The sequence below is a fragment of the Folsomia candida genome, unplaced genomic scaffold (genome assembly GCF_002217175.1).
Source record: "Folsomia candida strain VU population unplaced genomic scaffold, ASM221717v1 Fcan01_Sc004, whole genome shotgun sequence".
NCBI classification, from domain to species: domain Eukaryota; kingdom Metazoa; phylum Arthropoda; class Collembola; order Entomobryomorpha; family Isotomidae; genus Folsomia; species Folsomia candida.
The window spans coordinates 12,105,733-12,133,345 of NW_019091196.1; the positions used below are offsets into that span (position 1 = coordinate 12,105,733).

Consider the following 27,613-nt stretch of genomic DNA (forward strand, 5'->3'; position numbering starts at 1 on the left):
TTTGAGAGAGAGATGAAATGGGTCGAAAACATATTTGTTCATGAAAAATTATACCTTGGGAATATGTAAATTACGTATATATAAGATTTCCCCAATATGTAAATGGGCATCACCGTTTTTTTTATCGAATCAACATGTCGTGTCCATCAAAAAGAGAGAGATCAAAACAAAATAATGTGGACAATTATCGTTACACAATGCATAATTTGCGGATGATCTCGCAGATGTTTGCCAGACAGGGTTCAGACATTTGGGATCAGATCAAGTTTACGTAGAGGTCTAGAGGTTGGGGTTCACCTTTCACTGACTGAGCTGTGTAGCTCCTGTTGCGAATGTGCATACAAATGAGATGTGATTGAGAAAATGAAAGATGGTGGAGACGCAGCAGAATTGATCATTACAGTTTCTTTGCTTAACTAACTCCTCCAGGTGTAAGAAAAAACATAATGGCGAAAGAAGATCTACCTGTAAAATTCTTGTATGCAAGTGATCAGCCAAAAGTCGTGGAAAATAAGAATGCGAGACTCGATTTATATTTTTTTCTACTTTGAGGATAACAATGATTATTGGATTTTAAACAACTTTTATTATTGCACGAAATAGGAGAAAGAAGTCCCATTACAGAAAGTCAATTTAGAGCCCCGTCAAAATAAGTCATAAAAGTTTTGGGAAACTTGTGAAATGAGACGACAACGAATTTGAGCCTGCCTGCATGCTTTTGCAATAATGAGTTTCTGTCTACTTGTATGTACGCCCATTCAATTCCGAGTTTGAATCTTGCACTGTCAATTGTCAAGACATGGCTGGAAATCTAATTTCAAATTATTTTTGCAATCTGCAAATTATCTTTAAATTAATATTATTTGGATGACTACGTGCAAGCAGGTTGATTGGACCTGCATGCTGTTAAGTTGAAGAATATATGCATAATAATTTGCATAGCCTATACCTGCAACAGTAAGTAACGGAAAGGAGTAAAATATGCTATGTATATAAGTCTGCTAATAAAATTACTTGCCCGTCTGCATCTGACAGTTTCTTCTCCTAATATCCAATCCAAAGAGAAGGGTTACTTCTTCAGGATAAGTGGAAAAAATGAGGAATTAATTACAGTTTGTGTTTCACTTTCTGTTCCAAAAGTGAGATTTTTTCTCAACATAATTGCTTTAAAAACCATTAATTTATTGCTTAAAACATGAATTCTGGATTGGAATCTTCACCCTGGGCACGTTATGCACTTGTATTGTTATTATTATTATCATTAGTATTACCGGTTCCAATTTTTATTAGTACGCTGTAATACGATACCATGAAACATCAATCATTAAGTTGACTACGTCCCACGAAAAATAATTTGAGGTGGGTCCTCCACAAGTTTTAATGAGACTTTTGGACCAAGAAGAAGAAAGACCTCACTTGAGGCAAGTGGTGCATAATGAAAGAAAGAAAAGCTGAGCTGACTGGATATTAAATATTTAAATATGAAATGAAATATTATGCAACCTTTTCAATTCCATTTTGACGTGTATTCATTCACGACATTTTAAATAATTATAATTAACAGAAACAAATAAAAATGGGCGAGATAAATGACCTCCTCTTACATAAATTGAATGCAGTAGATTTGTAGCAATATTTCATAATTTCATGTCCACTTCAAATCTGGTAATAATGGGAGTAGTAGTTTCACTTGAATGGACTTGCTTCAAAAAATCTGTAACCTTACTTTTCTTGTTCTTTTCAAGTGCAATAATTTGAAACCTCAAAACCATTTTTGCACAAAGTGATAATTATAATGTGTACACAAGCATGTATGAATCCAGTTTTTTTGCAACATTGCGAATATTACCCTACTACTACTGTTGTATGCTACCAGATTTGTTGGCGAAAAGGGGCGTAAAACGTGTACTAGATGGCGTCACGGGGGACAGTTTGTCTGAATGATCAACTTCTTTATATAACTCTGATTCTACTTTTTAGCAAACCCTCATCTCTCGAACTGACTTTCTAGTTCTTGGTGATGCTGCTGTTGTGCGAACAGTGGTGGTGGTGTGGGTCTTACTTTACTTGGTGCAAAAAATAATAAATTGGGAATTGATAGTAAAACCAAGCTTTGTTTTATGCACACCAGCATCAGACTCAAGAAGATTCCCTTTCAAGGATTTAACTTTTGCTCCTCTCTGATGATACTGTAGTCTTGTTGTTCCTTTCTCCTGCTGCTGTTGAAAATTGCAAGAGTAAGTTCAACGCCAATTTGCAAATTGTACTTTGTCAAGGTTGTATTTCGATTTGGTTGTTTGTAAAAGTAAAATAAACTGGGTGAATTGAAACACAAAGGGTAGATTTTTTTTAGAAAGTGTGGGAAGGGTTGCATTTCTTGGTGGAAGTTTAAATTTGTAAATAAATATTTTTTCTTTTTTGCTTTCCATGAATTAAAAGTTGACAAAATTATTTGTTTGTTGCAGATTCGGTGGAAAGAAAGACAGTCTTCGCGACTTCGTGACCTTTTCTTCGTCTTGAGAGTTCCGCAGTTTTTGTTTTTGTTGTGTCTGGGATAAATTAATTTGCAACTGAAAATCGTCAATATCATGACACCCAGCAGAAAAATGACCTCGTCGAAGAAGAATTCTCCGACTTCTCGTGATCCTTGACATTGAGACTTGGTTTCTGGTCTGGTTGGTGGCCAGACCATCTGCCTTTCTTTGTTCCCGAGTGAAAATCTCTGAAGCAGCTGTCTGATCGAAGACTGTACAGATTTAAATGTTGTTTTAATTGTGGAGTTTTTAAAAACCACCGACTTGAATTTTAATTAATAATAATAATCAGTTAACATCGATTCAATTCCGTTCAACGTCCGTGGATTTGTTCACGACTAATTAATACATAATATCGAGACTGAACTGATTTTATGTTTTGGTGACAAAGAGAGTATAGTAATTTTAATTGAAGAATGACGTCAATCCTCCCATTCAATCATTCACCAGGTATGAGTTTTATTTTTATTCTTGAATTTTGTTAAATTGTATGGGGATTGAAATTTATTGTATATACAGTTGTGAAACGCCTACTGGGATGGAAGAAGGGAGAAGGGGAGGAGAAATGGAGTGAAAAAGCGGTCAAAAGTCTGGTCAAAAAACTGAAAAAGTCTGGAGGGTTGGAAGAATTGGAGAAAGCTATCAGCACCCAAAGTCCTGGGACGAAATGTATCACGATTGCAAGGTCAGTGAGCATTTTAAATTATTTTATTCAGCATTTTCATACCTATTGGTAAGTGAATCACATATTTAGAGCTGTTTACAAGTTAGCGAAATAATAATGAGATCATCAAAGAAAGCGTTATTATTATTACAATGTCTTTCTTCTGTTGCTCAGCTATGTAGAAGGGTTATCTCAAAAAAATACGTCTTCAGTTAGTCAACAACGCGCAACGGTGACCCAACCATATCATGTACTATGCATTAAGCACCCACCCATTACTCTGCTATTACTATAATTATTTTTCATTAGCGTGTCAGTAATTATTAAATAAGACGATTAAGATTAACTGCATTTATAGCTTAACCGGGAGTGATGCTATCAGCACTACTATATATAATATTACACACACACACACATACTACTGTTAGTACTTTGTTAACCATAACCATCACTTATTCACCACCATAACTATAACATGATGACTTGTTGTTTAGTGTCAAAGTCACATCATCTCCGATCCAACCGAGCTTTTACATGCAAGTAATGGGACTGGGAGCAGGTTGATAAATGCCAGAGACATGGAATCATGTATCATTTCATGATATACAAATTCTCATCCCACGAACATGAAATGAATTCGGCATTAATATGAGAACGAGATTATTTTAGTCCCAAGCATTTCCAAAAGCCTATAATCGTCTCATTTTAGGAGATCCCCTAATTTGACGAGATTTTTTAAAGAAACTAATAAGGCAAAGTTATAGAGTTATTCTTTATTGTAAAGTTTTAAACTACGGCTGCTGCTAAAAGATGGCTTATTAGCCAATTTATATAGTTATGAATGTTACTGTTCATCTCATCCAGCCGCCGGAGAGTAACTAGCAACTAAGTTAACAATTAACGGGTCGTTCAACCTTACAAGTTGCGTCACGTAATAAACGCAACTATAAAGTGTAAGTAAAGTGTTGATTAAATTTGGAGTGGTGTATGCATTGCATGGCTGGAGGATGATCTACACAGTTACACACAGAGAATTAGGCAGCAATGCACGTGCTTTGAGCTAAAAAATGAACAATTATGGATTTTATTGCGAAACTGAAAAGCATACGAAACTTTAATGGTACTGGTCACTCGTCTTGTTTAAAGATATAATTCGCAATTTTATATTTTCTCCTGGCTGGAGTTATTATGGGCGTTCATATTTTGTTTTTCGTGGAGGCTAACCTTTTCCAACATTGAACAAGTAAACGGAATAAATGATGCATAATGTTTTTACATTTTTTCCAATTATGGTGAACATGACCTGACGAGCGAACTGGCAGAGTTAATTTGATTTGGTTTCAAATTTTAAAGGGTAAAGATAAATTAAACGGTTATGATTTTGTTTTCTTCTAACTCCAAGTAAATAATCGATTTCGAGCCCCTCCTCCTCTCCCCTCCCAACGACGATCTGATAACAAAACTGACCCAGGGAATGTAAAATGAATATAATGCGCATTTTAAAATCGAGGCTAAAAATGATGTCGAGTTGCTATTCGCATTGGCATTTAGGTTAAAGGGGTTGAAAAGGAAAATGAAATATGAGACTGTTGTGTTTGGAAATTTTAGTATGTTGAAATTCGAAACCCGGATTTTGTGCGTTGTTTGTACTACCTAAAACCAAGTTATCCAATAACTTGGTTTGGTTCTGTTCTTGCGATATGGAATGTTTTATTGTTTGTTGCAATTTTTATATTTTTGCATCATTCATACTTCATACATACACACCAGACTTATTAATTTATTCAATGACTCGAAAGAAAATAAAGTTCATTTAAAAATAATTTTCCATACAATTGCTCTAATGTCAAAGGTAAAAACTTTCGGGTACGAATCTAAAAGTGTGAGAAAATGTGCAAATGTATGGAGTCGTCCTTGTCGAGCTTTAATAACATCCCTTTTTCTTAGTGAGGCAAATACCTAATAACGAAAAAAATTTACTAAGTATGCATTTACCCCATCCAAAAAAAGTGAAATAATTCTATTTCTCGACCATTTCTGAACCGATTTCGGTGAAAATTGGGGCCAGATCATTGTTACGGAATTTAGAAACGATGTGCAAGTCGACTTAGCGAATTTTTGATTTTTACCCGAGTTATGCCCCAAAATGTGCAAAAATTTTCACTCGTAGGCACGTTTCTATCCATTATTCCATTTTGGAACATCACACAATCCTAAGCAATTGCAAAAAGGTTACATCAACTCGTTCTGAACATTTTAAGACCAAGTTGACCGAAATCGGTTAAAAAATGAGGACGATATTCAATTTTGAAAACTAAAAATCTATTCAAATTATTCTGATGTAAATGTAATGGCGGTGGTGTAGTGCAATAATGTCGTTGACAACCAATTACAAGTTTTAAATAAACAAGGTCCCAAAAAATGGAAAATCTTAGTGAGGCAGTGCAATCACAACCAAAAATTAGATTGCAGAATTTTTGCATCACCGCTCTATTTTTGCTGGAATTTTCTTTGCATCCGCATGAATTCTTAAATGTTAATTTGAGAATTCAGGGCATTTTCATAATACACATGACGTACATAGACATATTTAGTGGACGAGAAGTGTGCTAAATTAACTGAGATCAAATATAATGGATTAACAATTTTGACCTACAAAATTGCAAATCTATTATTTCATATATTTGTATATTCTGTATTTCTAAAATCACCTTTGAGGGGGCCAAGTATTCTAATCGTAAGTGATTAATGCTTCCAGTGTAAAATGGTACCGAGAGCGGTGATGCAAAAATTCTCCAATCTAATTTTAGTTGTGATTGCACTGCCTCACTAAGATTTCCCATTTTTTGGGACCTTGTTTATAAAAAATGCAATCCAAAACGACACTCATCAGCTTTCCCCGTTGCGTTTCTTGAACAGTGCCAACTCCTCCAGGAAAGACAGAGACAAAGTCATAAACTGTCTGTTGAAAAATAAAATTGCTATTAAATGAAATGAAGTGGAAGTTATGATTATGCCATGTTTTTTTTTCCTTTTCTTTGCTATACACATGTCCATCTACATAGACTCTCCGGATAAACAATTCCTTCTAAACTACTAGTGTACGAACGACGACTACCACTTAAGTTTCTCATTCATTCATGACTTTGTCAATATTTTATGAGTTGGAGTCAGTCACACAGGGTTTTTTGCCAGTGGGAAAAGTTCAAGCTTGTGTACTTGCCATAGTAAAAGGTCTACATCACATGCATTTGTCCTTGACGAAGATATGTATGAGTAGTAGCATTCAATATTTAAAAACAGGATATTATGTTGGAATGTGCAGCATTATTTAAAGTGAGGAGCATGAGATTATATTTAAATTCTACATTGGGAGGGATATTATTTGGTGCAGTTTTTGAGGTTAAATTTCATTTCATTTGCATATTGCTTCCTCCTCGGGCAAGATTTTATGTCTTTTTGTGTTACTGTCCTGTTGTGTTCTTCTCGTCTCGCACTCATACATTACGTACCACTTTATAATAACTCTTGGCTTGTTTTAAGTAGTTTTGTCAGTTTCATGGCAAGTTTGTGAGGGTGGTGTTGTGTTTGTTGGTAAAAGCACGTTTTAACAGGCCAGCTGGTCTCATTCTGCGTAGAAGAAGAATTAAAAAGTTGCACTTAAACTTGATGAATTCATTAAAAGAACAATCACAACGTTGAACTGAAATGAGGAGGTGAAGTTGGTGGCTGTGTATCATATCATTTCAGCTCGTTTACTTATACATACATATGTACCACCTGGGAGTGAGAGGAGCAAGGTAGACGAGGTGGCGTCAAAATAGTTTGCGAATTACTTTGTATTTTCCTTGTTTTTGCTACTCAGCTTCCTGTCTTATCATTAAACTGCGCGGTTGGCTACTTCTGATTTCAAACCCTTATTACGTACTCGGGTCGAGATGGAAAGAAAGATGGCATAATAATAATAAGCTGTGCGAATTTCTTAATTATTTATGTAAGACAGACAACAACATAATTAGCAACTTCTGTGGTACTTGTTATTGACAAGGTAGGGATATTATACGTACATATAATCATTCACAAAATATAGGAGGAATGAATGATATTTTATTTGAAAATATTTTGCAAATCATACCAGAACAAACAGTGATTGCAATTTACGAGGAGTCTGGTCTGGCTTATGAAACTTATGGAAATTGCAAATTACGAGCTAGCAAGTTGGTTCATTATTTATTTATTAACTAGTTGTGTAAATGTCCAGCAGTTTAAAGCATATTTCTAATAATCGTATCTTTCCATTGTACAGCAACTTTGAGTTACACTAACAAAGTTTAGAAATTGAAATTAGATGTCTAAAAACTTGTACAATGATGCAAAAGTTCCTGTTCTTGAAAGTCTCAAAATTTTGCACAGATGTTTCACAATATTGCAAAATCTGAGCGGAGATGATGACGAGACTTGTTTAATTCAATTAAATTCTTGAAAACTTTGCTTACATGTATAAATTTTAATTCGATTAATATTCCAAATGTCAAAAAGCAGTGCTAATTCTCGCCAGTCATACATAAAGCGAAATAAATTGCAAATAAAAATACCTTTCTCAAAGTTTTCATTTTTATATGCAAAAAGTAGCTGTCTAAAAGGTTGTGAGAATCAAAGTTCTGCTTATTAGTTATTACACTAAAATTAATTTTGTCTGGTGCACGAGATGGCGGAGAAAGTACTTTGTAATCAAACGGAATATAAAACAGTATGGATTTGTCAAGTTCTTGAGTGATGTTTTGACATTTGATACTCACCGCTTGTACCTATAATTACATATTTATTTATGTATCACGAGACGACAAACTCAACCTTGTTTTGCATTTTTGGAAGCAAAGGAATAGAGACATCATTATTAGTTCATTGGTTTCCAAACCACATATGTAACCAGCATTCCGACGTTCATTTAATTATGACCCAAGTCGTCCACTGGTGTGTGCGAAATTGATTGACAGCGGGCCAATTACGGTCATCTGACGATGAATAATGGAGCATTGTTATTGTGGCTTGGACACTCGGGCGATGACAATGATCCAATATGCATGATGGCATGTGCGTATGTACACAACTTTGTTGGTATTTATAACAATAACCCCGTGTGTACTTGTATGTCGACAACTAGACCATAGTTAAGGAGTAGTTTATACAAATTTAATTTACGGCGTAGTCTCAACAGGTAATACTACCGAAAATGGCGGTGGATATACGCCCATAAAACTGTTATTATAAAACAAACCATTAAACTTTCTCCAATCAAAATTGTTGTTATTCTCAGTCGTCAATTCGTCATATTGAGAATATAGATATGTAGTTACGTAATGGAGAAAGCTGGATATTATGTATCTACAAACCTGAGTTTATAGGCGTACTTTCTCTGTAAGCAAGTCAAATTGACGTAATGGGTATCAGTCACCAGTGAGGAGTAAGTAAAGTAAAGTTGCAGAATTTGATCAATATGTGCCATTCCTTATTCCTATTTTCTATACACTCTTCCTTTCCCCATCCATCCGGAGGAGCGAGAAAGAGAGAGAGCAATGCGTCAGCAATGTCAGCACCAATTGTGTTACGTGGATGGATGGGGAAAGGTTGTTGTTCAGAAAATCCAGTAGAATTTAAACCTTTCATGGATTTAAAGTTATTGCTGCGGAGGTGGATGGGTTGCGAAAAGCCGAGAGTAAAGGTTTGAATGATCAAATAACAAACTATGTCAACCATCCAGTCAACTTCACCTCGTATCATGCAAATAAATGTCCACGCGTCATATTTTGTTTTATGTACATGACTTGTTGATCTGTCATTGTGTTGTTTGAAGGAAGGACCAAGAATTTGATATGATGATGGCATGTTGCTGCCGCGGTGTTTGTGAACTGTTGAGAGTTAGTCTGATATGTGAGGTTACTGGACTTTTGGATGTTTTAGCTTATCGTCTCGCGCATTTTATTCAGTTGGATGGATGGAATGGAGGAGAGACAAACTTGATGAACAACTCTTACAGCTATGTACATATGCATGCACTTACTTGTGTATTATTGCACACCTGCCCACATACAGTTTTGCACAGAAGAGATAATAACTGCACTTTGGTGGGCTAATCCTGTTGGCTGCATGTCGAAGGACATGAATTAATGTCAGTTAGGATTTTCGTCTGATGGGGAAAGAGCAGACAGAGAGATGATAATTTCCGAAAGCCTCCTGTTTTAGAAATAAAATCTGAAAATGACAAGACCGATCGAAACACACACTCATTTCATAATGCTTAATAATAAAGCTGGTTTTATGCATTACACGTACATACATACTTGGTTCACTTTGTTGTGTGCATTCCATTCGTGTGGTTATTCGAAGGTATGTGCTTTCTCTTCTGGTTGGGGATTAATCTCCCCAGGCAGCCGAGACCTTCCGCAGCAGTAGCTACGCAAACTAATCGAAACGCTTGTTGGTAGAAGGACATGAGCGGATGAAATGAAATTCAAGGCCGGTTTGCTTACATATACCGTCTGCAAAGTAAAATTGAATTGAGATGTGATTTTTTTGTGTGATGTGGGATTAAATTTTATTCCCAACACTGCCTCGCTCGCTGGACTGGACATGGCAGATGTTGGATCTCGAGCTTATGGCAGCGTATGTATTGCTCGCAATCTCGATGATGATGATTGTTCTGTTACATACGATTCAGTTTTCACTTTGAAAGTGGAGCAGCAAGAGAGTCGAAGCTGGTTGGGTTTCCTTCCATCATAAATCCGATCAATCTTAGATATGTATCAGATTCGACAATTTCTTGGAATAAAATAACAAACAGTATTGACAGGGGATGAAAACATGAAGAATTACGTCTGTAAAATGTTCAATCACGAGGAGATTAAGCGAATAAAAAAAAGTTTGGACAAATGATGTTGTTGCCAAAGTATGTCTATAGAATTTTATGTAGGTAGTTATCCAATAGTCCGCAAATTGTAAGGTTATGTATGTACGTTCTAATACATAATTCGAATGATTTTGCTAGGAAAACATGCCAATTTGAGTCAGTCAATATTACATGAACAAGTCTCGTTATTTTCTTACTTTGAAGTAGACTCGAATGATTCTCATTATAACTTTATGGAAGAAAGTTGATACGTACATACAATTAGAGTTATACATAGATGAAGATGATACTGATCCTTTTATTCTGCTGATTGATAAGGATTCCTTTTACTTATTTGCTTTCTTTGGGGAAATACAAATTAGTAATCTCACTGAAGCTCAATTGAATAATGTGCTCCGCTTGGAAATCTTAAGTTGGACTCGTTTTCACTTCTTCAGGTCCATATTTCGTTTCATAGATTGGCATAATAGTCATCATCATGCATAATCATGATCATGTCATGATTCCCATCGTTGTCAACTGTCATCTCGGCGTCTCTTTGATTTATTTCCCAATTCGTACCTTATTATTAGGATGATGATCAAAGGAATGTAATTAGGAAGCAACTAAATTGTCTCCACTCTCTACGCCCACTTCCAATTTATAATTATGTCTACATGTCTATTATGTATTTACATGAGTACATATTCACTCCTCCAGTTGACGGGACAATTTTGTTTGAAAAGGAGACCAGTTCAAGTATGCAAAGTAAAGCACGAAACCTCCTCCTCCTCGTAAGTAAGTAAGTGACGGAGTGAGTGAGTAAATGGGATCGATCTGTTGATCGTAAATAAGAAGCGAAAACAACATCCTCCGCTCTTTTCTTCCTTCCTTCTTCTCCACATTATGCATATGTCTGGATTTGTTGGGTGGTTTGTTGGTGTGGCTGTATCGGAGAGATGTGGAAACACAACTTGACATGTCACGACGGGAATTGTTGGAGTGTGTGAAACTAACGGCGTCCAAAACCCTACTCGTTCATTTAAAAGGAATGAGAAAAAGTTGAGATGAAAGATTAAAGTGAAAGCGTCCTCAGTCTCGAGGACGCTGTGAATTTAGTACTTTAAAGCACAACTTGGAATACGAAATGTATTAAAAATCTCATACACACACATGCATGTCTAAAAAACATGTTGTGTAATCCTTTACATATTTCTACTCATGATGGTTCCGGTTTTTGTCGCTGTCTCGCAAAATATGGTCAGCAATTCCACAACCCGCTCTCTCTCTCTTATTAGTTGTGTATATTTCCTTCTTCTTCAATCTGCTACTTGCCGCATCTTCAGCAAAATATCTTCTTGATAAAATGGAAGAAAATGTAAAAAAAATGTCCCATCGCCATCAGTTTGTTGTTTTCTTGGTAGTCTGGCGCATGAAGGGATTGCGTTACCTCTTGTTACAACACCAGTGAGTATTACGATTCATTTCAATGCTAGTTTATTTCTCAGAAGAAGAAGAAGAAGAAGAGTTTTTATGCTCTAACTCCTTGGTTTGTTTGTCTAAAAATAACAAAAGCAAGAGAATGATTATGAGTTGAATGTAACAAAAAAAGTTGGTTCGTTTCATGCTATTTATGAGAATCCTATAGAGTCTGCAGTGCGAATTTAAGTACTGTATTGGGTGAATTTGGGTGTACTCCTCTCTGTTTTGCCTTGTTTTATCAAAACACTAAACAAACGAAGAGGAGGTTCTATATGCTTTGAAATGGATCGACGGTTCCTAGATTTTAGACGGTTTCTGTAACGCCTATGGATGGAGGCGCTAAAAATACTTGGTTTTCATATTTAGAAAATAATTGGCGTTTATTGAAAGGTGAAGGAGAAGCCTTCCACATGAGCGGTTAGTTGACGACGTATGTCTCGTTTTCTCTCTGACGAATACGAGTTAATTTCGTCAATTGATTAAAAAATCAATTTAAACGTGTGATTTTCGCGAACATTAAAGGCTGACTTGCTACCCAAATGATGCTATCTGTGTATGCAGAGGAGAAATTGAGACATGATGCAGACGGTAATAATGCTTTCCCCTCAAAAAGATATACGTGCACACGTATTGGGCATGGAAAACGGAGTCTGCAGTTTTGTATTTGGACGCGATTTACAAAGCTGTAAATCAGCGCTTAATGACTATTCGTTACTGTATTTGGCAGAAATATGGAGGCTGCGAAAAAAATAGATGAGAAAGCAGAGGAGAACTCTCGTAATAATACGACTCATTCCATCAGCGTGGTACTTACATTTTGCAAATATGCATGTATAAATATGCAAGTTTAGCGATACGGTTCATTGGCTGCTCATAAAATAAGCAGATCTTGCTGAAGTGTATAATATACATGAGTACACGTCGTTTCCATCATCTTGGAGAAAGTTGGTTAAACAATTGGTTGAGTTGAAGTTTGACGCTGTGGAAATTTATGTGGTGGTAAAGAATCATCAGTGTCAATCAGCAGCAAACTTGAGAGTGGACCATTGTTTTATTTTGATTGACAAAGTTTTGATCTCCTCAAAGCAGCAGCAGCCGTGCTCATCCACTTATTCTCAGTTGGTTAGTTAGTGATGTATGCACTAGTACCTTCCGGTGAAAGCAGACACACGTTCTTATTCTTGAGTTGAATGTAATCACTTGTTATGTTTTCCTCTTTAATTTTCTAAGGATTTGGAGGACAACCTTTAACCTTTGGATATGAATGTCTCTCCAACCTTGAGACGACGAGAAACCAATTAGATGTAATTTCTTTGGATGTCCTTCGCCAACGTTATACTTACTTTTGTTTGCTCGGAACCTTTCTCAATAACCTTCCTCATAAAAATAAATTATTAAGGGGAATTAGTTGGGGAACAACATAGCATAAAATATAAAACTATTGCCAAATCGGATATATTTTCTCATAGATATATGCATAGACCGGTCAAAGGAGGTGATGCAAACTAGTTTTAGTAAAAGTTTGGTCCTGCTAGTGCTGGATGCCAATTAAAAGTTTGATTTGATTTTGATTGCTCATTTTTTCTGTAATTTTTTTCCCTTACAGATCTCTCGACGGTCGACTTCAAGTGTCACATCGAAAAGGCCTCCCACACGTAGTAAACAACTTTTAAAATTTACTGTCTAATGATTGATCAAAAAAAAATGATAACTTCAAGAAATATTCTGTCATTTCTTCCTCTTCACCGGTGAGTTGGTGGCGTTTGAGAGGGGAACACGGTTCGCATTCCTCTTTTCAGAATTTGCACGCAGCAACAAAGCTCGTTCTCGTTTCATCGCCACCAACTAATTATTCAAATTCATTACAGTACAACGAATACAATACAAATTACTAATTTTAGAGTTGAAAAGAAGGATAGTTGACTTACCATTTGTTTTGTCTCATTGTGAGCTTTTTTCTCATCCTCCAACTGAGACCGCAATTTGTTCTTCTCCTTCATGTCATCCTCCTTCTCTTTGAGCAACTTTTCTTCACGAAGCGAGGCCTGATGCAGGTCTTCCTCCAAGTTGCAAATTTTGGAAGTCCCTTCTTCAATCTTTGCCCTGAGAATCGGGTCGCCCAGTGGTCGATCGCCTTCTTCTACTTCGTCTATAAAGACTAGTTCACGGTCCCCAACAACCAACGAGTTCTTCAACTTTTCCACTGCTTCGATGATGATGACGAGTTGATCTTCTTCAAAATACGTGAGAGCTTCTGGGGGCATCAACGTGTCCACGCACACTTTTTGAAGAATGTTGCGAACTAACCACTTCCCGTTCGAACTGGACAAAGTTCCTTGAAAAGGGTGGATGGGGACGACTCTTGTTTCTTCACAAATAACCTCAAATCCTTCTGGGAGGAGGACCCTCGACGAGCAAGCCTTCTTCAGCATGGTGGTGTTGTTACGCCCGGCACTCTTCATGTCAGCCTTGTTTTTCTGGGCGGCAAGAACCCCGTTTCCATAAGTAGTTTTACTTACACTCAGACCGATCGTGTTGTCCTTCATCCAAACTTTGAGTATTAAATTGTGTAAACCGCCATTACTCTCTGCAAACACCAATAAAAACGAGTTAAATATATATGGAAAATATAAATATATGTTAAATATATATTTTACAAAGTTTGTGTACCATAATGATCTTCAGGTTGAAATGCTCTCGGAACAATTTTGCAACCATCACCGTCTGCGTAAACGTGTGTGGGAATGGCGACATGTCCTCTCCTTGTATGATTTTGCACCGACAGCTGATTACTCGCCACGAATCTGCAAGTTCTGCACGTCGCCACCAAGTCACCACCAGTAGTCTGTATTTCGAAATTTTCGTACGAGTTTTTCGGCCTAATCGTTGTTTCTACATAACACAAAAATATAGATAACGATTATTGTAGTAATTTATAAATTAGAAACATATTAGCTAATCATTACTTTCAATCAGGCTGGATCCGGAATGTTTTAGCCTCATGTGCTGAAGGACATTAGAATTTCTAAAGTTATTGAAAGAATGGTTATGTTAATCAAACAGTCAATAATACGAAATTACATGAATAATGAGAGACAAACCTTTTAAACTTTACCCCACAAACTACACACGCAAACTTTCTCTCATCGGAGTGGGTCAACTGATGACTTTTCAGATTACACTCTGTGACAAAGGTTTTCCTGCATTTGTCACAAACGAATTCTTTCTTATTCAAGTGTCTTTTTCGATGAATTTCAAGTGCATATGGCGACACAAAACGTTCGTCGCACATGTCGCACTCGTACTTATTTTTTATTTTGGCCACTTCGAAAGCTTCAGCTCCTTTCACTCTTTTTCGCAGCTTGTTGAAAATGGGTGCCATGTCCAACTTTTAAGTATTACTAATTGTACTAATTTATTCACGTTCAGAGTGGTAGTAGAATTAATTCACAGCGGAGGTAGTGAGTGAGTGTGTGAGATCAATGATCAGTGAGCTCCAAAGCCTACAAACGAGCATCTCATATCATGGGGCACAATAGCGACGACTGAGAGCCGCCATACTTCCAACTTTCCCACACGGACCGTTGTCAGCTAACAAGTTATATTAATAATTTAATAATTTGCAGATTTACTGTCGGCTCTGGCGGTGGCCAGGTATTCACATTTGACTTTGTTAATATCTTTTTTATCATATCAAAATATTTGCATAGTATGAAAAATAAAATAAGCAATAATTATAATGTAATAATCCTTTGCAGATTTGCAATCTCATCACGAATTGAAATCGATTGAGACGTGTGTCTACGGTCAGTATTTTTATTATCTTACAGTTTAATTTGTGGAGCATTAAAATTAATAATTAATTAAATGCTTAGCTTTCCATGCGAAATTGGAGGACGTGTGTATCAATCCATACCATTACCAGAAAGTGGAGAACCCAGTCCTTCCCCCCATCATGGTCCCTAGAGGATCAGGTTCTCTGGGATCAGGACTGAGCACGTCATCCACCACTCTAACCAGCATCGGGTCCATCAGCAGTGTATCTGTAAGTAATCCTCCTTGATCCATTTTCCTTTGTTGGTGATGAGCTAGTATAGATTCAGTCGATTGGGGGTATCATGAGTAAACAAAGTAAAGAAATCCTTGAATCAACGTGATCTCACTCTGCCCACGTGGACAAGGTTGTTCCATATGCATTAGGCACTTATCGACCATGAAATCCTGATAATTTTGTTTGCAATACGTGCATGTGCATTCTCATTCTCGCGATGGATGGATGGACAGGACTTGTCAAACTGTGTGTATTTATAAACGTGTACATTTACCGTTTGTACAACACTTAACCTTTAAAATATATGTAGTAACAGGTGTATGTAGCTGTTTTTGTTTAAAAATGCAAGCCATTAGAAAATCTGCTGGTGACTGAAAGCCCCCATTTGTTTTTTGAATCTTCCCCTACAGCCACTAACGACGACGACAACGACTAACGCTAACTCAACCTCCTCCTCCAATTCCAACAACATAATTTCCTCCAATTCAAACCTCATATTTATAGCGAATGCAAACTCCTCCTCCAGCAGTTCATCAACTTGTGCTACTAAAACTTCAACCAACTCGAACTCAACCCCAGCAGCAACAATATCATCATCATCGACGACGACGACGACGACACCATCACCGACTACCCCGACGACAACGACGGTAAATGCTAATATTCGAACTGCTACGAATGCCAATTTGATGATGATGGCGATGACGAATAAAAACTGTCCGCTTAATGTCGAGCTGCTACCTGAGCCTGCGGACGAGTCTTCTTCTTCTCTTGTGCTTTCTCTTTCCTCTCTCTCCAATAACTCTCATTCTGACTTTCACCCTGACACTGTGACTACCAACAACTACTGCACTAGTACTTCCACTACCACTTCTGCTACTAACTTGGGCACTATTTACTCTTTCTCCACTTCTACGACTACTACTGATAATAACCCCACTTTCTCTTCTTCCACCTCTACAACTGCTGCGACTTTCGGTCTCGATAAATTACAACCTTTCCTTCTTTCTGCTCTGGGAAATCGGAACCATCAGGAAGAACCTCTCCCTGAAATACTGGACAATAGCAATATTATTAGTGGCCAGCAGCACCCCCCTCGTAGCAGATTCATAATTATAAAGAATATAGTGAATTTTGAGAGTAATACCCCCGAGGGCCAGAAGAGGTGTCGGTACTTGGCACCTGTTGAGTTGCTAGGAGTAGATCAGAACCGAAATCAATCTGTGCTTGTTGTTGAACCGCGTATTGTTCCTCCTCCACAGCAGAATGGCCAGAGCCAAATTGTCGGTGGTGGGAGTGGAGGAGCTCTGATAAATATCTCAAACAACAGTCCTATCCTCTCAATCAATAATAATAATCACCTCCACCGAAGTCCCAGCAGTGCGAGTGCTGCCTCAAGTCCCGCATCCATCTCCTCGGTAGCTTCCCCCACAAATATTACGTCAAATGGTCACGCGAACGGTATCGTGGAAGAGTTTCCGTCTCTGGAAGAACTTGGGAACACAATCACGGACAATTCGAGCTTCCCTACCAATTTTGACTTGAATGGGTTTCCTCCTGTAAGTAAATTGTTGATCTAAATAATGCGTAATAAGTTGATCGATGACATAATTTCAAAACCCTTATTTTCTCCGTCATCAGGTCACTGAAACGCCACCGCCTGGATACTCATCAGGTAAATCTCAAAATTTCATTACAATCTGAAACATTTAACGGCTATACACAAATTATGTAATGCGTTATTTCTTGTGCATAATGCCTCATGTGCTGACCGATGCGTTTTTCTATTACTTTCAGCAATGTCAGAAGAAGGGGACACTCAGGATCAAGGAGATTTGATGGGTATTTTTCTTATTTAGTTGACTTTTATAAATATATACATAATTTTAAGTTTTATGATGCAAGAAAGAGCTTTTTGTCGTTTATTTTTGGAGTTTTAAGTTCGTTGTAAAATTGTGGTGAGGAAAACCTCAATATTTTCGTAGAATGAATAGGAAACAAAATCATAGTATTCAGAACTAATCTAAATACAAACATATACGTTTCGTTTGTTTCTTGTACATATAACACGTTATGTTAATTGTTATTGGGTGCCAGACAAACCCTACATTCATACGTTCTACCAACTCTTTACTAATGAGTACTTAATTATTGCCCAACAGGACTATCGCGATTCACTCCAAGCCCTTCAATGGATGCCCAACCAGGTACGGCTTAAATTATGCATATCATTATACTCATACGTACTAGCGGGGTTTAAATGAAGATCAAGTAAAATAATTTTGTATTTCTATGTTTTTTTGATTACTAGTGATGTATTGCGAACCTGCATGTAAGTAAAAGATTAATTAGCTCTTTGTTCCTTTGTGTGCTTTCTCTTTAATCCAAAACGAGAAAGAAACTACTTAACAATATATATATTTCAGTTTGGTGCTCTATCTGCTATTACGAACTAGGTAAGCACTTTGAGTGAACTCAGTAAAAACAATATATATACAAGGGTTATGGTTTAAATTAATAATTACATTAAATTTGTGCCATTAGGAACAAGAGTTGGCGAAACTTTTCATGCGTCCCAGCCATCAATCGTAGTTGATGGATTTACTGGTAAGATTTTTGTGAAGTATTTATATATAAACTTATAATATGACTCAGGACTCCTCAATGTGGAGTCAGATTTCCATGCAGAACTTTCTCCAAATTCAATCTCAATACTTTTGAGCAACACCCACCACATCAAAATGTCACGTCCGAGGGACTCGAATTGACTTGACTTGATTTTCGTTTTGATTTGGACTGAAATTGGCCGTGAAATAACATAAATGTTTAGTAGTATGCTTTTCCTTTTTTTGCGGGGAGTGGCAGACTAAAAGATTTTACGATAATTTTATGGCGGCCATTGTAGTGCCATGTTTTTCTCTTAGTTTGATGTGGTTGTACTACAAATGTGGGATAAAAACTGGAGTAGGAATGAATAGTTATATGACATTGCATTTAATATTTACTGCTTTTATGTTGCTCCTATTTTAGATCCCAGCAACTCGGAGAGGTTCTGTTTGGGTCTGCTCTCCAATGTAAACCGGAACGTTGTTGTTGAGCAAACTCGGAGGCACATTGGGAAGGGAGTGAGACTTTACTACATTGGAGGAGAAGTCTTTGCAGAATGTTTAAGTGATTCTGCCATTTTCGTGCAATCTCCCAACTGCAACCAGCGATACGGATGGCATCCTGCTACCGTATGCAAAATTCCCCCTGGTACTTGCTAAAACAAACGTCAAAACGAAACACGCCACTCATTACTGGAGTAGTGTGGATAATGCGGAGTTGTTTATATAATGTGACTTTTGTTCTTTTCATTATAGGATGTAATTTGAAGATTTTTAACAATCAAGAATTTGCTGCCCTTTTATCCCAATCGGTATCTCAGGGATTTGAAGCTGTGTTTCAGCTCACGAGGATGTGTACCATTAGAATGTCATTTGTAAAGGGTTGGGGTGCAGAATATAGGTAACAGCAAGAAACTACTTCATCTTAAATTCATGTGTGGCACCTGCAAATGACACTCGTTGTAATGGATATTTGATTTTGTAGGCGACAAACTGTGACGTCAACCCCTTGTTGGATTGAACTTCATTTGAATGGACCACTGCAATGGTTGGATCGAGTCTTGACTCAGATGGGATCACCCCGACTCCCTTGCAGCAGCATGTCATAAGAAGCAGTAGTAAAAGGTCCCTTTCCCACGTAAACCAAATTCTTGACTTTTCTCGGTTACAATCTCTACGTCTTCACTCACCATCGTCATCGTTATACCAAAATGGGACATACAACTTGCAAGAATTATATGAATCAAACAATTATTTATCCAACTTGACACAAACTAAAACCTCAGTTCTACAAATGTGTACAAAGCCACATGGATGACAAAAAAACCAAACTAACTGAAATTGTTGAAAAAGTACAGTGAAAGGCAAAATCATCACAACGTACCAAAATTAACTCAGTGCGCATTGCGTCAACATAAATTAGTACTAATTATATTATGATAAACATCCCAGTGTTTTAAAAAAGGCTTTAGTTTTAACGTTGACAAATATTTAAGTATTTTAACCAGTCTCTGAGAATCATTATTATGAACACATTTCTCTTTCAAAGTATTCTGATTGGCATCACTTTTAAATGAGCATGTACTTTTGTCCATGAGTTCTGCTTAAAACTTATCGATAGAAAGAGATGATTTTTAGCCATTTGTAAATTGGGCAGTTCTTGAGTAATTTATGTACAATGGTGTTTCACCATTTGTCTCATCAGTCTCTGTTCTCTATTTTATAAGTTGTACAATTATTATGTCAAGTTCATATGAAACTAATTAGAGGAGTGCACATAAAATTAATGTTGTTAAATATTTTGAAACTCTGCTAGTTTTTGGAATTACCATTGTTTTGTGTCGAGTACATAAGCACACTTTGTAAGAACGAATCGTTTGAGCCAAACTATATATTACTACCACAGTTACTAAATGGATTGAATCCCTGCATCACACATACTCGTTAATTATATTGTTTGACAGAAGAAGAGGAAAGAAAATAGGAACAAGAAATGAAAGAAGAAAGTCATGATGATATACTTTAAATTAAGTTACTCATATTAATTGTTATACGGAATATTATTAAGATATATTGAGCATTGAGTGGGTTACATAGTCGTGTCCTCCTAACGTTGTGATTGGTATCGTAGAATTACAACAATCATTTATAGTCCCTATAGAATTTTCACATGGATGCAAAAATTCTCTTGACGTGTTGATCGCATGTTGTGCCATGCAGTTTGGAATAGTTTGGATGGTTGGAGGGGAGACTTATTTCAGACTATAGCGGAATGAATATTATGGGAACGGAAAAGAAATAAGGCGATTAACGAAGTCATTGTAAATAGAAAAATTATCAAAAATCGTGTTTTGATATCTTGATTAATTTGCTCCAACTTTTCATCCATAGATTTCATTTACTCCAGCTGCCAATTTTGTTAATCATTCACTATACAATATATATATTACTATTATAATGATACTTTTTTTCTAACAGCTATTATTGTACATATTACGCAGGTTTCTATATAATTGAGTAATGAATTCTACTATTTAATGGTATGTAATTATATACAAGATGGAACGCCGTTGTTTTTAAATCCTGCTCGTTCATATCTAGAAGTCAGTTTATTGCTTTGTTACTGTAATTTTAGACTCTTATTTCAAAACATGTAAGTACATGTAGTTGTTGATAATCTTTTGTGTAACAGAAATTAACTGATGTTGTAAGACTTCTAGTATCTACCATGTACCTGTCGCCTATGATGAAACTTCACTACTGAGGAGAAAGAGAGAAAGCGTTGAGGTAATATTATTTAAGGGATGCATCATTGTCGCTAATTATAAACTAGTTACAAGAAACAAGTGAACTGCAACCGAGAGAGTGAGTGATTTGAATATAATCCACAGCTTTAATTCTTGATACAAAGAAATGTAAAACCTGTAGTAGTCGCCCATGTAGCGTAGACATTTAGATATAAATGTAAATCAACTCCTACTGAAAGAGAGACAAAGGAATGAAAGTTGTCTGAAACTATTACCTGCACTCTACCAACCTGATCTATTATTCTGAGCGGTGTGTATGTAATAAGAAGCATCCTACATAGTTTGAAAGTAAGGAAGCATTATCTTGCTAATAATTCTAAATCTAATTACAGTATTTAAAGATTAGTAAGTTCCACACATCACAATATACTAATTACGATTGCAATTGGATTGATATAAGGCGTTTAAGAAAGCAGTTAGCTAAACTAAAAAAATTGCATCTTTATTATGGAATATTTTGAGACTGTCACTCAAATAGTTACACCACACTCGATTTTGTTGATACATACTTTTGAATCAAGAAGAAGAAAAGATATAAAATTTAGCGTAGCCAAAAATTAGCAGTTTAATTTGTCTAACAAAACAGCACACACCTAAATATTTATTTCTCCAAAGCCTTGACGTTATTAGAATCACCTGCTTTCTCCTTAGGTTTCTCACGTCCTTTGTTGCACATTTACTTACACTTTACAAATTAATACCGAGCAACATTACGATTACAGAAGCAACGGAGTTCAAATAATCAAGTACAGTAAATTGAATTTTAATTAAAAAAGTATAAAAATAGTGCAAAAAGCTGCTGCATCAAATTATTAAACATTTCTAGTTTACAGTTGCATCAACATGTTTAGTGTGTGGCTAAAATATTGGTATTCAACACTTTTCAATTATTAAACAATATTTTTAGAGAAGATACAAAAAGATGAATTGGTAGCGAGTATTATACAGGATTTGAACAAATCCAACAATTATTTAATGTCTATTGCAAAGTAAAAAAAACTAAAACAGTGTAATCAATTCACTACCAACAAAATTAAAAAGTACATTTGAATCAGTCTTTTAAAACAGAAACAATATAATTAAATATGTATGTTGGCGTGACTGACACGTATGGTTAAATTAATACATAAAAACGAAAATTTCAATTTTTCACAGCTTTAGATGTTACATAAGAACCTGCCAAAAGAAAGTTGTACTTCACTTGTTTCGCTACATTTAAACGAAAATGCTAAAAGGATGGAAAATGTTTATGAGAGTTACATACATATATCGAGAGTTTGAGAGTATAAAAAATCGAGAGAATGCTATTTACTACTATTTACCTACATATATGAATGATGTTATAACTTGTTAACTTTAAGTTACTGGATTTTTTCAAGTTTTATTAAATTAACCTGCAAAGAAAATGAGTGGTTGGTGAAATGAGTAGTGTTCTTCTTACGATAGAGATAGTGTTTTACGTAGTATATTACAAGCAACCAATAATTTGTGGTGAAAGTAGTCTCGGGTTAACTTTGTTATTATTATCCAGTAAAAAGTTGTACATCATATTTTGTTGTTATATATTATATTATACAATTAATTAAGTAGGAGTAAAAGGTAGATTAAATTTAGTTTTTTCTCCTCCATTTGTTTTCTAGTTGCACATAGTTTTTTTTTTCTAGGACAAAGTGTAATATCATCATCACCACTCATCAGCTAAGCTATTAATAATTTACTGTGTAGTGCATTTAAAAATGCATTGTAAATATTATATCCAGGAAGTGCAAAAAAAATGAAAAAAAGCTGTTGTAAAAGTAATTGACTAAAGATTGAATAAAGTTATCATTGCCAAGAAATAGATACATAATGGCTGTGTGTGTCATGCATGATTATTTATAAGCTATGCAGGATGAATTGAAGTGAAATAAGTGACAATGATGCGATGCGAGGTAAGGATATTTTATAAAAAAGGCTGAAACTCATCACTTTTTATTCGTATCGTCTTTTCTCTCATTATAATTATGATACAATTATCGGTTATTACGTACTTAATAAACTACTACGGTGCACTATGTATACAGTCAGTAAAACTTACTGGACTCTCATAATAATTATTACATATTATACCAGATAGGAAGGTACATGCTACTAGTGCCACATTTTGTTTTTTATTCGTCGTAAGCAACAATTAATGCACTCGTCTTGCTCAGAAAACAAAGTACTTGCAGTCTTATCATTTCCTTTGACTAATGGCTCTAGAAATCCTCCATATATTTTTATTAATACTAAACAAAGACAAGTTTGAAGGATTGTGACCCATTTGTTTCTGACAAAATTGAAGGTATTGGCTTGTCAGTTGGATAGGCTGAGCTTGACATTTTGCATGGTTTGGAAGTATTAATGTTAGAAATATTGACATGCATGGTTGATGGCTGCCCTTACTTGGATTCAATAATTAGCATTGTACTATTTTTCACTACTCTTCATCATTCAACTGTTTCAAAAAATATACATGTAGTCAGTCACACATTTCCAGAGGAAAGTAGTAGCATCATCAATCAAGTAGTCAATATTTGCAAACATTTTGCAAATTGTTGCCTGCGGTCAAATAAACTTAACTAAAAAAATGGGTGGAAGTGGAACACATGAAAATTTAAGCTGACATGTTTATAATTTTCTTTGCCACAATAATTTGTAGTGTTGGCTGTTATATTAATTGTAACATTTCGCTAAATAAAAGTCACATAGAATCTTCTCCTCACATAATTCATTTTCAATTTGATTGTTATCCCCATCATTGTCTTCTGTCCGTTCCGTAGGCTAATTTATGAGCTCGTTTTACATGTTGACGAAGTTGACGTGTATTATTCAATCTTGTGGGTGTTTCGGTAATACGACATTTGTGTTAGTCCCATCGTGCTCATACCGATTCCAAAACAAGCAAAGATCGTAGCCGTTGTGAAGGCAAATTTTTCGCTCAGCTTTTGAGACCTGACGCCACTCTAAAGTGTATGAAAAAATAATATTTCATTAACTGAAATTACTAAATGATAACTACTAAAAATTATTGGAAGGGTTACTTACAGGTACTGCGGTGAATCCCACGCGTACAGGGCCGTTGAGAAAGCGAACCAGAAGCATACTCTTTTTTTCTTGTTTTCAAAGTCAAAACACTCCACACGTCCACAGACTGTAAGAAAACGGGAGAATTTTATAAGTTGAGAATTTAGGATGTATATAACTAAACGAAGCAGCTAACATTAATTGCCTCCACCATAAACTGGACTTAAATATTAATTTGTGGTTCGTGCTGACCCTTTTATAAAAAAAATACAGTCACAATTTTTGGATGGCTTTGTGCAGCATTATTTACTATTTGTCATCTCGTCTTAAATCAATGAGCACTGAGAGAAATTTTCCACAACAATAACTCAAAGTCAAAATAAATCTAATTACTCAGAACCTCCACAAATACAAGCACGATATGAGTTTATCACATCAGAACCTCAAATCACTAGACACGGAGATAATTGACCCGCAATGTTATCAATTTACCGTCAAATTTGAGGAAAATTTCAAAATTTTAATGTATTAATCGCTTTATTTTGTATGTATGTAAAAGGATTTGACAAATTCAATTACATTTTTTAGAGCATATTAATCGCTAGTCTCATGCTCCAATGGCTAAGCCTTTATGTATGCGTGGAGTTATGGAAAAGTGTGAACCACAGTCAATATTTGGTTTATCGCAAGCAATGCATGCATACACATCTTATCACAAGACTACAGTGTCGGACAGATGTCTACGTCCACATCAATCGCGTCAATTTCATTTTCAAATTGTCACTGAACTACTGAACCAATTTTCATCATTGATATATCAAATTCTCACAAATTTAACGTAATTTCATAAAACATATGAGTTATTTCTGAAAATTCTGGGAAAACTGAGAATCATAGTGCAGAGCGAGAGAGGATGAAATTTGAGCGGACAAAAGTCTACGTCCACTTCACTTTAATTGTCAACAACAAAAATCTCTCCAATTTATAAAATCAGGTAACTTAATAAATCTATCAATAACATATGCCGCATTAATTTTTAAATAATTTTCTTCCAGAAATATATGATGGCGTCGACACGCAAGGAAATTCCTATCGCTATTCGAGATCTTGTCATTCAGGACTGGAAGGGTGGACAAAAAGGGGGCTGTCGCAGAGACAAATATGGACCAAGTATAAATTAGCAAGGACAACCATCCAGACAATCATTAAGAACTTTAAAGCTAATGGTTCAGTCCAAAACAAGGTCAGAAGTGGTCGAAAACCCATTTTGGCTCACCGAGAAGTACGCCACGTGCTCAACAAAGTCAACGTTACACCCTCACTTAGTGCTCCAAAGCTATCTACTGAGATCAAGGAGATGTTCGACAAACAAGTTAGTCCTAGGACCATCCAAAGAACACTGAACAAGGGAAATTTGAAATCCCACAGAGCAGTCCGGAAGCCTCTTATTGTACCGAGGAATGCAACCAAACGAGTGAAGTTTGCCAGAGACCACATTTCCAAGCCACAAACATTCTGGGACATATTTTATGGACTGACGAGTCAAAGTTCAATGTCTGTGGGTCAGATGGGCGTCGTAGAGTGTGGAGGTATCCAAAAGAAGCTTTGAATCCAAAAAATCTCAACCCCACAGTTAAGCACGGCGGCGGGTCGGTAATGGTGTGGGGATGCATGGCTTCAAGTGGGGCAGGAAAAATGGAATTTGTTGACGGAATTATGGACCAATACAGGTACCAGGGAATACTTGACCGTAATATCCAGGAATCTGTTCGAAAACTTGGACTTGGACGACGATTTGTCTTCCAACAAGACAACGATCCGAAACACTCTGCCACGTACACCATGGAATACTTCAAGAAAAAAAATTTCGAAGCTAGAATGGCCTTCCCAATCTCCAGACTTGAATCCCATTGAGCATCTGTGGGACCACATTGAAAGAGAAATAAGAAAACAATCTTTTTCAGGAATTCCGGGCCTTAAATCCAGAATTCGTGAAGTTTGGGAAACCATTTCTGAAGATGTGACCAAGAATTTGGTAAACTCTATGACTCGACGCCTTGAAGCCGTCCTTAAAGCGAACGGAGGCCCAACCAAATATTAAAAATTAATTGTTATAACATTCCTTATAAATTACAGTTTTTTTTGTATGTTTTCTCTTACTGGACGTTGACTTTTGTCTATCCAATTGTTTTCATTTTGAATTAAAATACATCTCTGGCCTAAAATAAATTTTTTAGCGGAAAACTAATAATGTGCTATGAAATTACGTTAAATTTGTGAGAATTTGATATATCAATGATGAAAATTGGTTCAGTAGTTCAGTGACAATTTGAAAATGAAATTGACGCGACTATGTGGACGTAGACATCTGTCCGACACTGTAATTGCATACCTATTGAGTGAGTTTATTTTAACTTTAACTTTGGGAGAGATGAGACCACGTTTGCTCTATTTAATACAAACTGTGTAACTTAACAAGCCAAATACATAAGCGACAATGTGGCGCCTCACTTTCATGCCAATATCAACATAATAGCCGAGCACCCGGTGTGAAGGAATGAAGAAAGATATTTGCAAAATTTACGTCTCTGGCAAAGTGCGAATTTTGGCAATTATCAAAAGGGCATAGTCTAACGCAAGATGATCTAACCAATTCATGCATACATCGCATTTTTCTTTGGAAGGATTAACCTGGAATATCGAGCGACATTAAATTTACTTAATATTGTCAGACTTTAATTAATTCTTCTTTAATTAATTAATTTAATTTGCAGTTCGGAAGTGGAAATAATACACAATTTTCGGCATTTGAAATATAATAGTTCAATAGAAATATTACTACTTTCCTGTAAATTTTGCTTTCTCCAATGTTTTACCCAATGGACATTTTGGAGCACAACGTAAAACGTAATGTGCTATGTTTGTGATTAAACTGCGAATTTGGCACCGAAAACTAAAACTAATCTAATTTAATGCAAGGAAAAGTTTAATCTTCTGATTGCAATAATCATCCTACACATTTACATGCATTTCCATTTTGTTTTAAATACAGTATTCATTTATTTTCTTGGCAATCTAACAGAACCCGTACATCTTGGAAAAAGTGGGTCGGTCGATGTCATACAAACAAAGTTTTCCACATAGTTTTCGTAGTATTAGTAGTATTAATTCGTAGTGTTTTCCACATAGTATTCGTGCATAGTTTAGAGAAATTGTGCTTATCCAATTATGTTGGAACTTGGTATGTCATGACCAAAGGTAACCTCACCTTTACCTTCCTATTTACAACCTCCAAGAAGGTAGTCACGTACCATTTATGTCGCCGGGTTATTTTTATTTTTAGAAAAATGCAGAGGTTGGCTCGGGCAGGGACGAAAACATACGCCATAATAAAATAAAAAATACATATATATTACAAAATACATTCTAAAATGCAATGCATTTGCCGTTTGTTTAACAAAAATAGAAATACTTACTATTTTACAGACATATTAGACGCCAGTTTGGCATCTGATTCGTCATATTCTTCTACTTAATA

The 27,613-nt window shown here is 36.0% G+C and overlaps 2 protein-coding genes and 1 long non-coding RNA gene across 11 annotated transcripts; 1 reads left to right on the plus strand and 2 right to left on the minus strand.

The window, feature by feature from the left end:
• The first annotated feature begins 1,972 nt into the window (after positions 1-1,972).
• LOC110849299 (mothers against decapentaplegic homolog 3) lies at positions 1,973-22,874 on the plus strand. 6 transcript variants are annotated; one of them, XM_022096702.2, is made up of 18 exons: positions 1,973-2,237; positions 2,466-2,984; positions 3,054-3,219; positions 13,173-13,224; positions 15,193-15,220; positions 15,325-15,372; positions 15,442-15,611; positions 16,028-16,267; positions 16,880-17,176; positions 17,259-17,292; positions 17,415-17,459; positions 17,780-17,824; positions 17,929-17,949; positions 18,044-18,073; positions 18,162-18,224; positions 18,648-18,872; positions 18,980-19,124; positions 19,209-22,874. In XM_022096702.2, exons 2-18 carry the CDS (start codon positions 2,951-2,953, stop codon positions 19,330-19,332), a joined length of 1,767 nt encoding a protein of 588 aa, XP_021952394.1. In that variant the 5' UTR covers positions 1,973-2,237; positions 2,466-2,950; the 3' UTR covers positions 19,333-22,874. The 6 variants fall into 6 exon arrangements, with proteins under 6 accessions (XP_021952394.1, XP_021952395.1, XP_021952398.1 ...); XM_022096703.2 differs by having other exon boundaries at positions 16,883-17,176; XM_035850852.1 differs by lacking the exon at positions 1,973-2,237 and adding an exon at positions 2,372-2,396.
• On the minus strand, positions 13,132-14,608 carry LOC110849300. The gene is made up of 4 exons (XM_022096707.2): positions 14,533-14,608; positions 14,237-14,458; positions 13,495-14,153; positions 13,132-13,411 (listed from the first exon to the last, which is right to left on the minus strand). Exons 1-4 carry the CDS (start codon positions 14,567-14,569, stop codon positions 13,295-13,297), a joined length of 1,035 nt encoding a protein of 344 aa, XP_021952399.2. The 5' UTR covers positions 14,570-14,608; the 3' UTR covers positions 13,132-13,294.
• Positions 22,875-22,968: 94 nt separating the features above from the next.
• LOC110849301 lies at positions 22,969-27,407 on the minus strand. 4 transcript variants are annotated; one of them, XR_004834623.1, is made up of 3 exons: positions 27,387-27,407; positions 24,097-24,202; positions 22,969-24,014 (listed from the first exon to the last, which is right to left on the minus strand). It is a non-coding gene; the product is annotated as an uncharacterized LOC110849301 (long non-coding RNA). The 4 variants fall into 4 exon arrangements; XR_004834622.1 differs by lacking the exon at positions 27,387-27,407 and adding an exon at positions 24,655-24,774; XR_004834621.1 differs by lacking the exon at positions 27,387-27,407 and adding an exon at positions 24,272-24,631.
• Positions 27,408-27,613: the final 206 nt, after the last annotated feature.

Bases quoted from the DNA above. Each gene is read 5' to 3' on its own strand.
- LOC110849300 (XM_022096707.2), bottom strand. From the start codon at position 14,569: ATGAGGCTAAAACATTCCGGATCCAGCCTGATTGAAA. The intron at 14,459-14,532 runs GTAATGATTAGC...TGTGTTATGTAG, and splicing joins CGGATCCAGCCTGATTGAAA to AAACAACGATTAGGCCGAAA. The intron at 13,412-13,494 runs GTAAGTCAACTA...TTGAATAATTAG, and splicing joins ACAATGAGACAAAACAAATG to TTGGTGGCGATGAAACGAGA.
- LOC110849299 (XM_022096702.2), top strand. From the start codon at position 2,951: ATGACGTCAATCCTCCCATTCAATCATTCACCAG. The intron at 17,460-17,779 runs GTATTTTTCTTA...ATTGCCCAACAG, and splicing joins GGATCAAGGAGATTTGATGG to GACTATCGCGATTCACTCCA. The intron at 19,125-19,208 runs GTAACAGCAAGA...TTGATTTTGTAG, and splicing joins GGTTGGGGTGCAGAATATAG to GCGACAAACTGTGACGTCAA.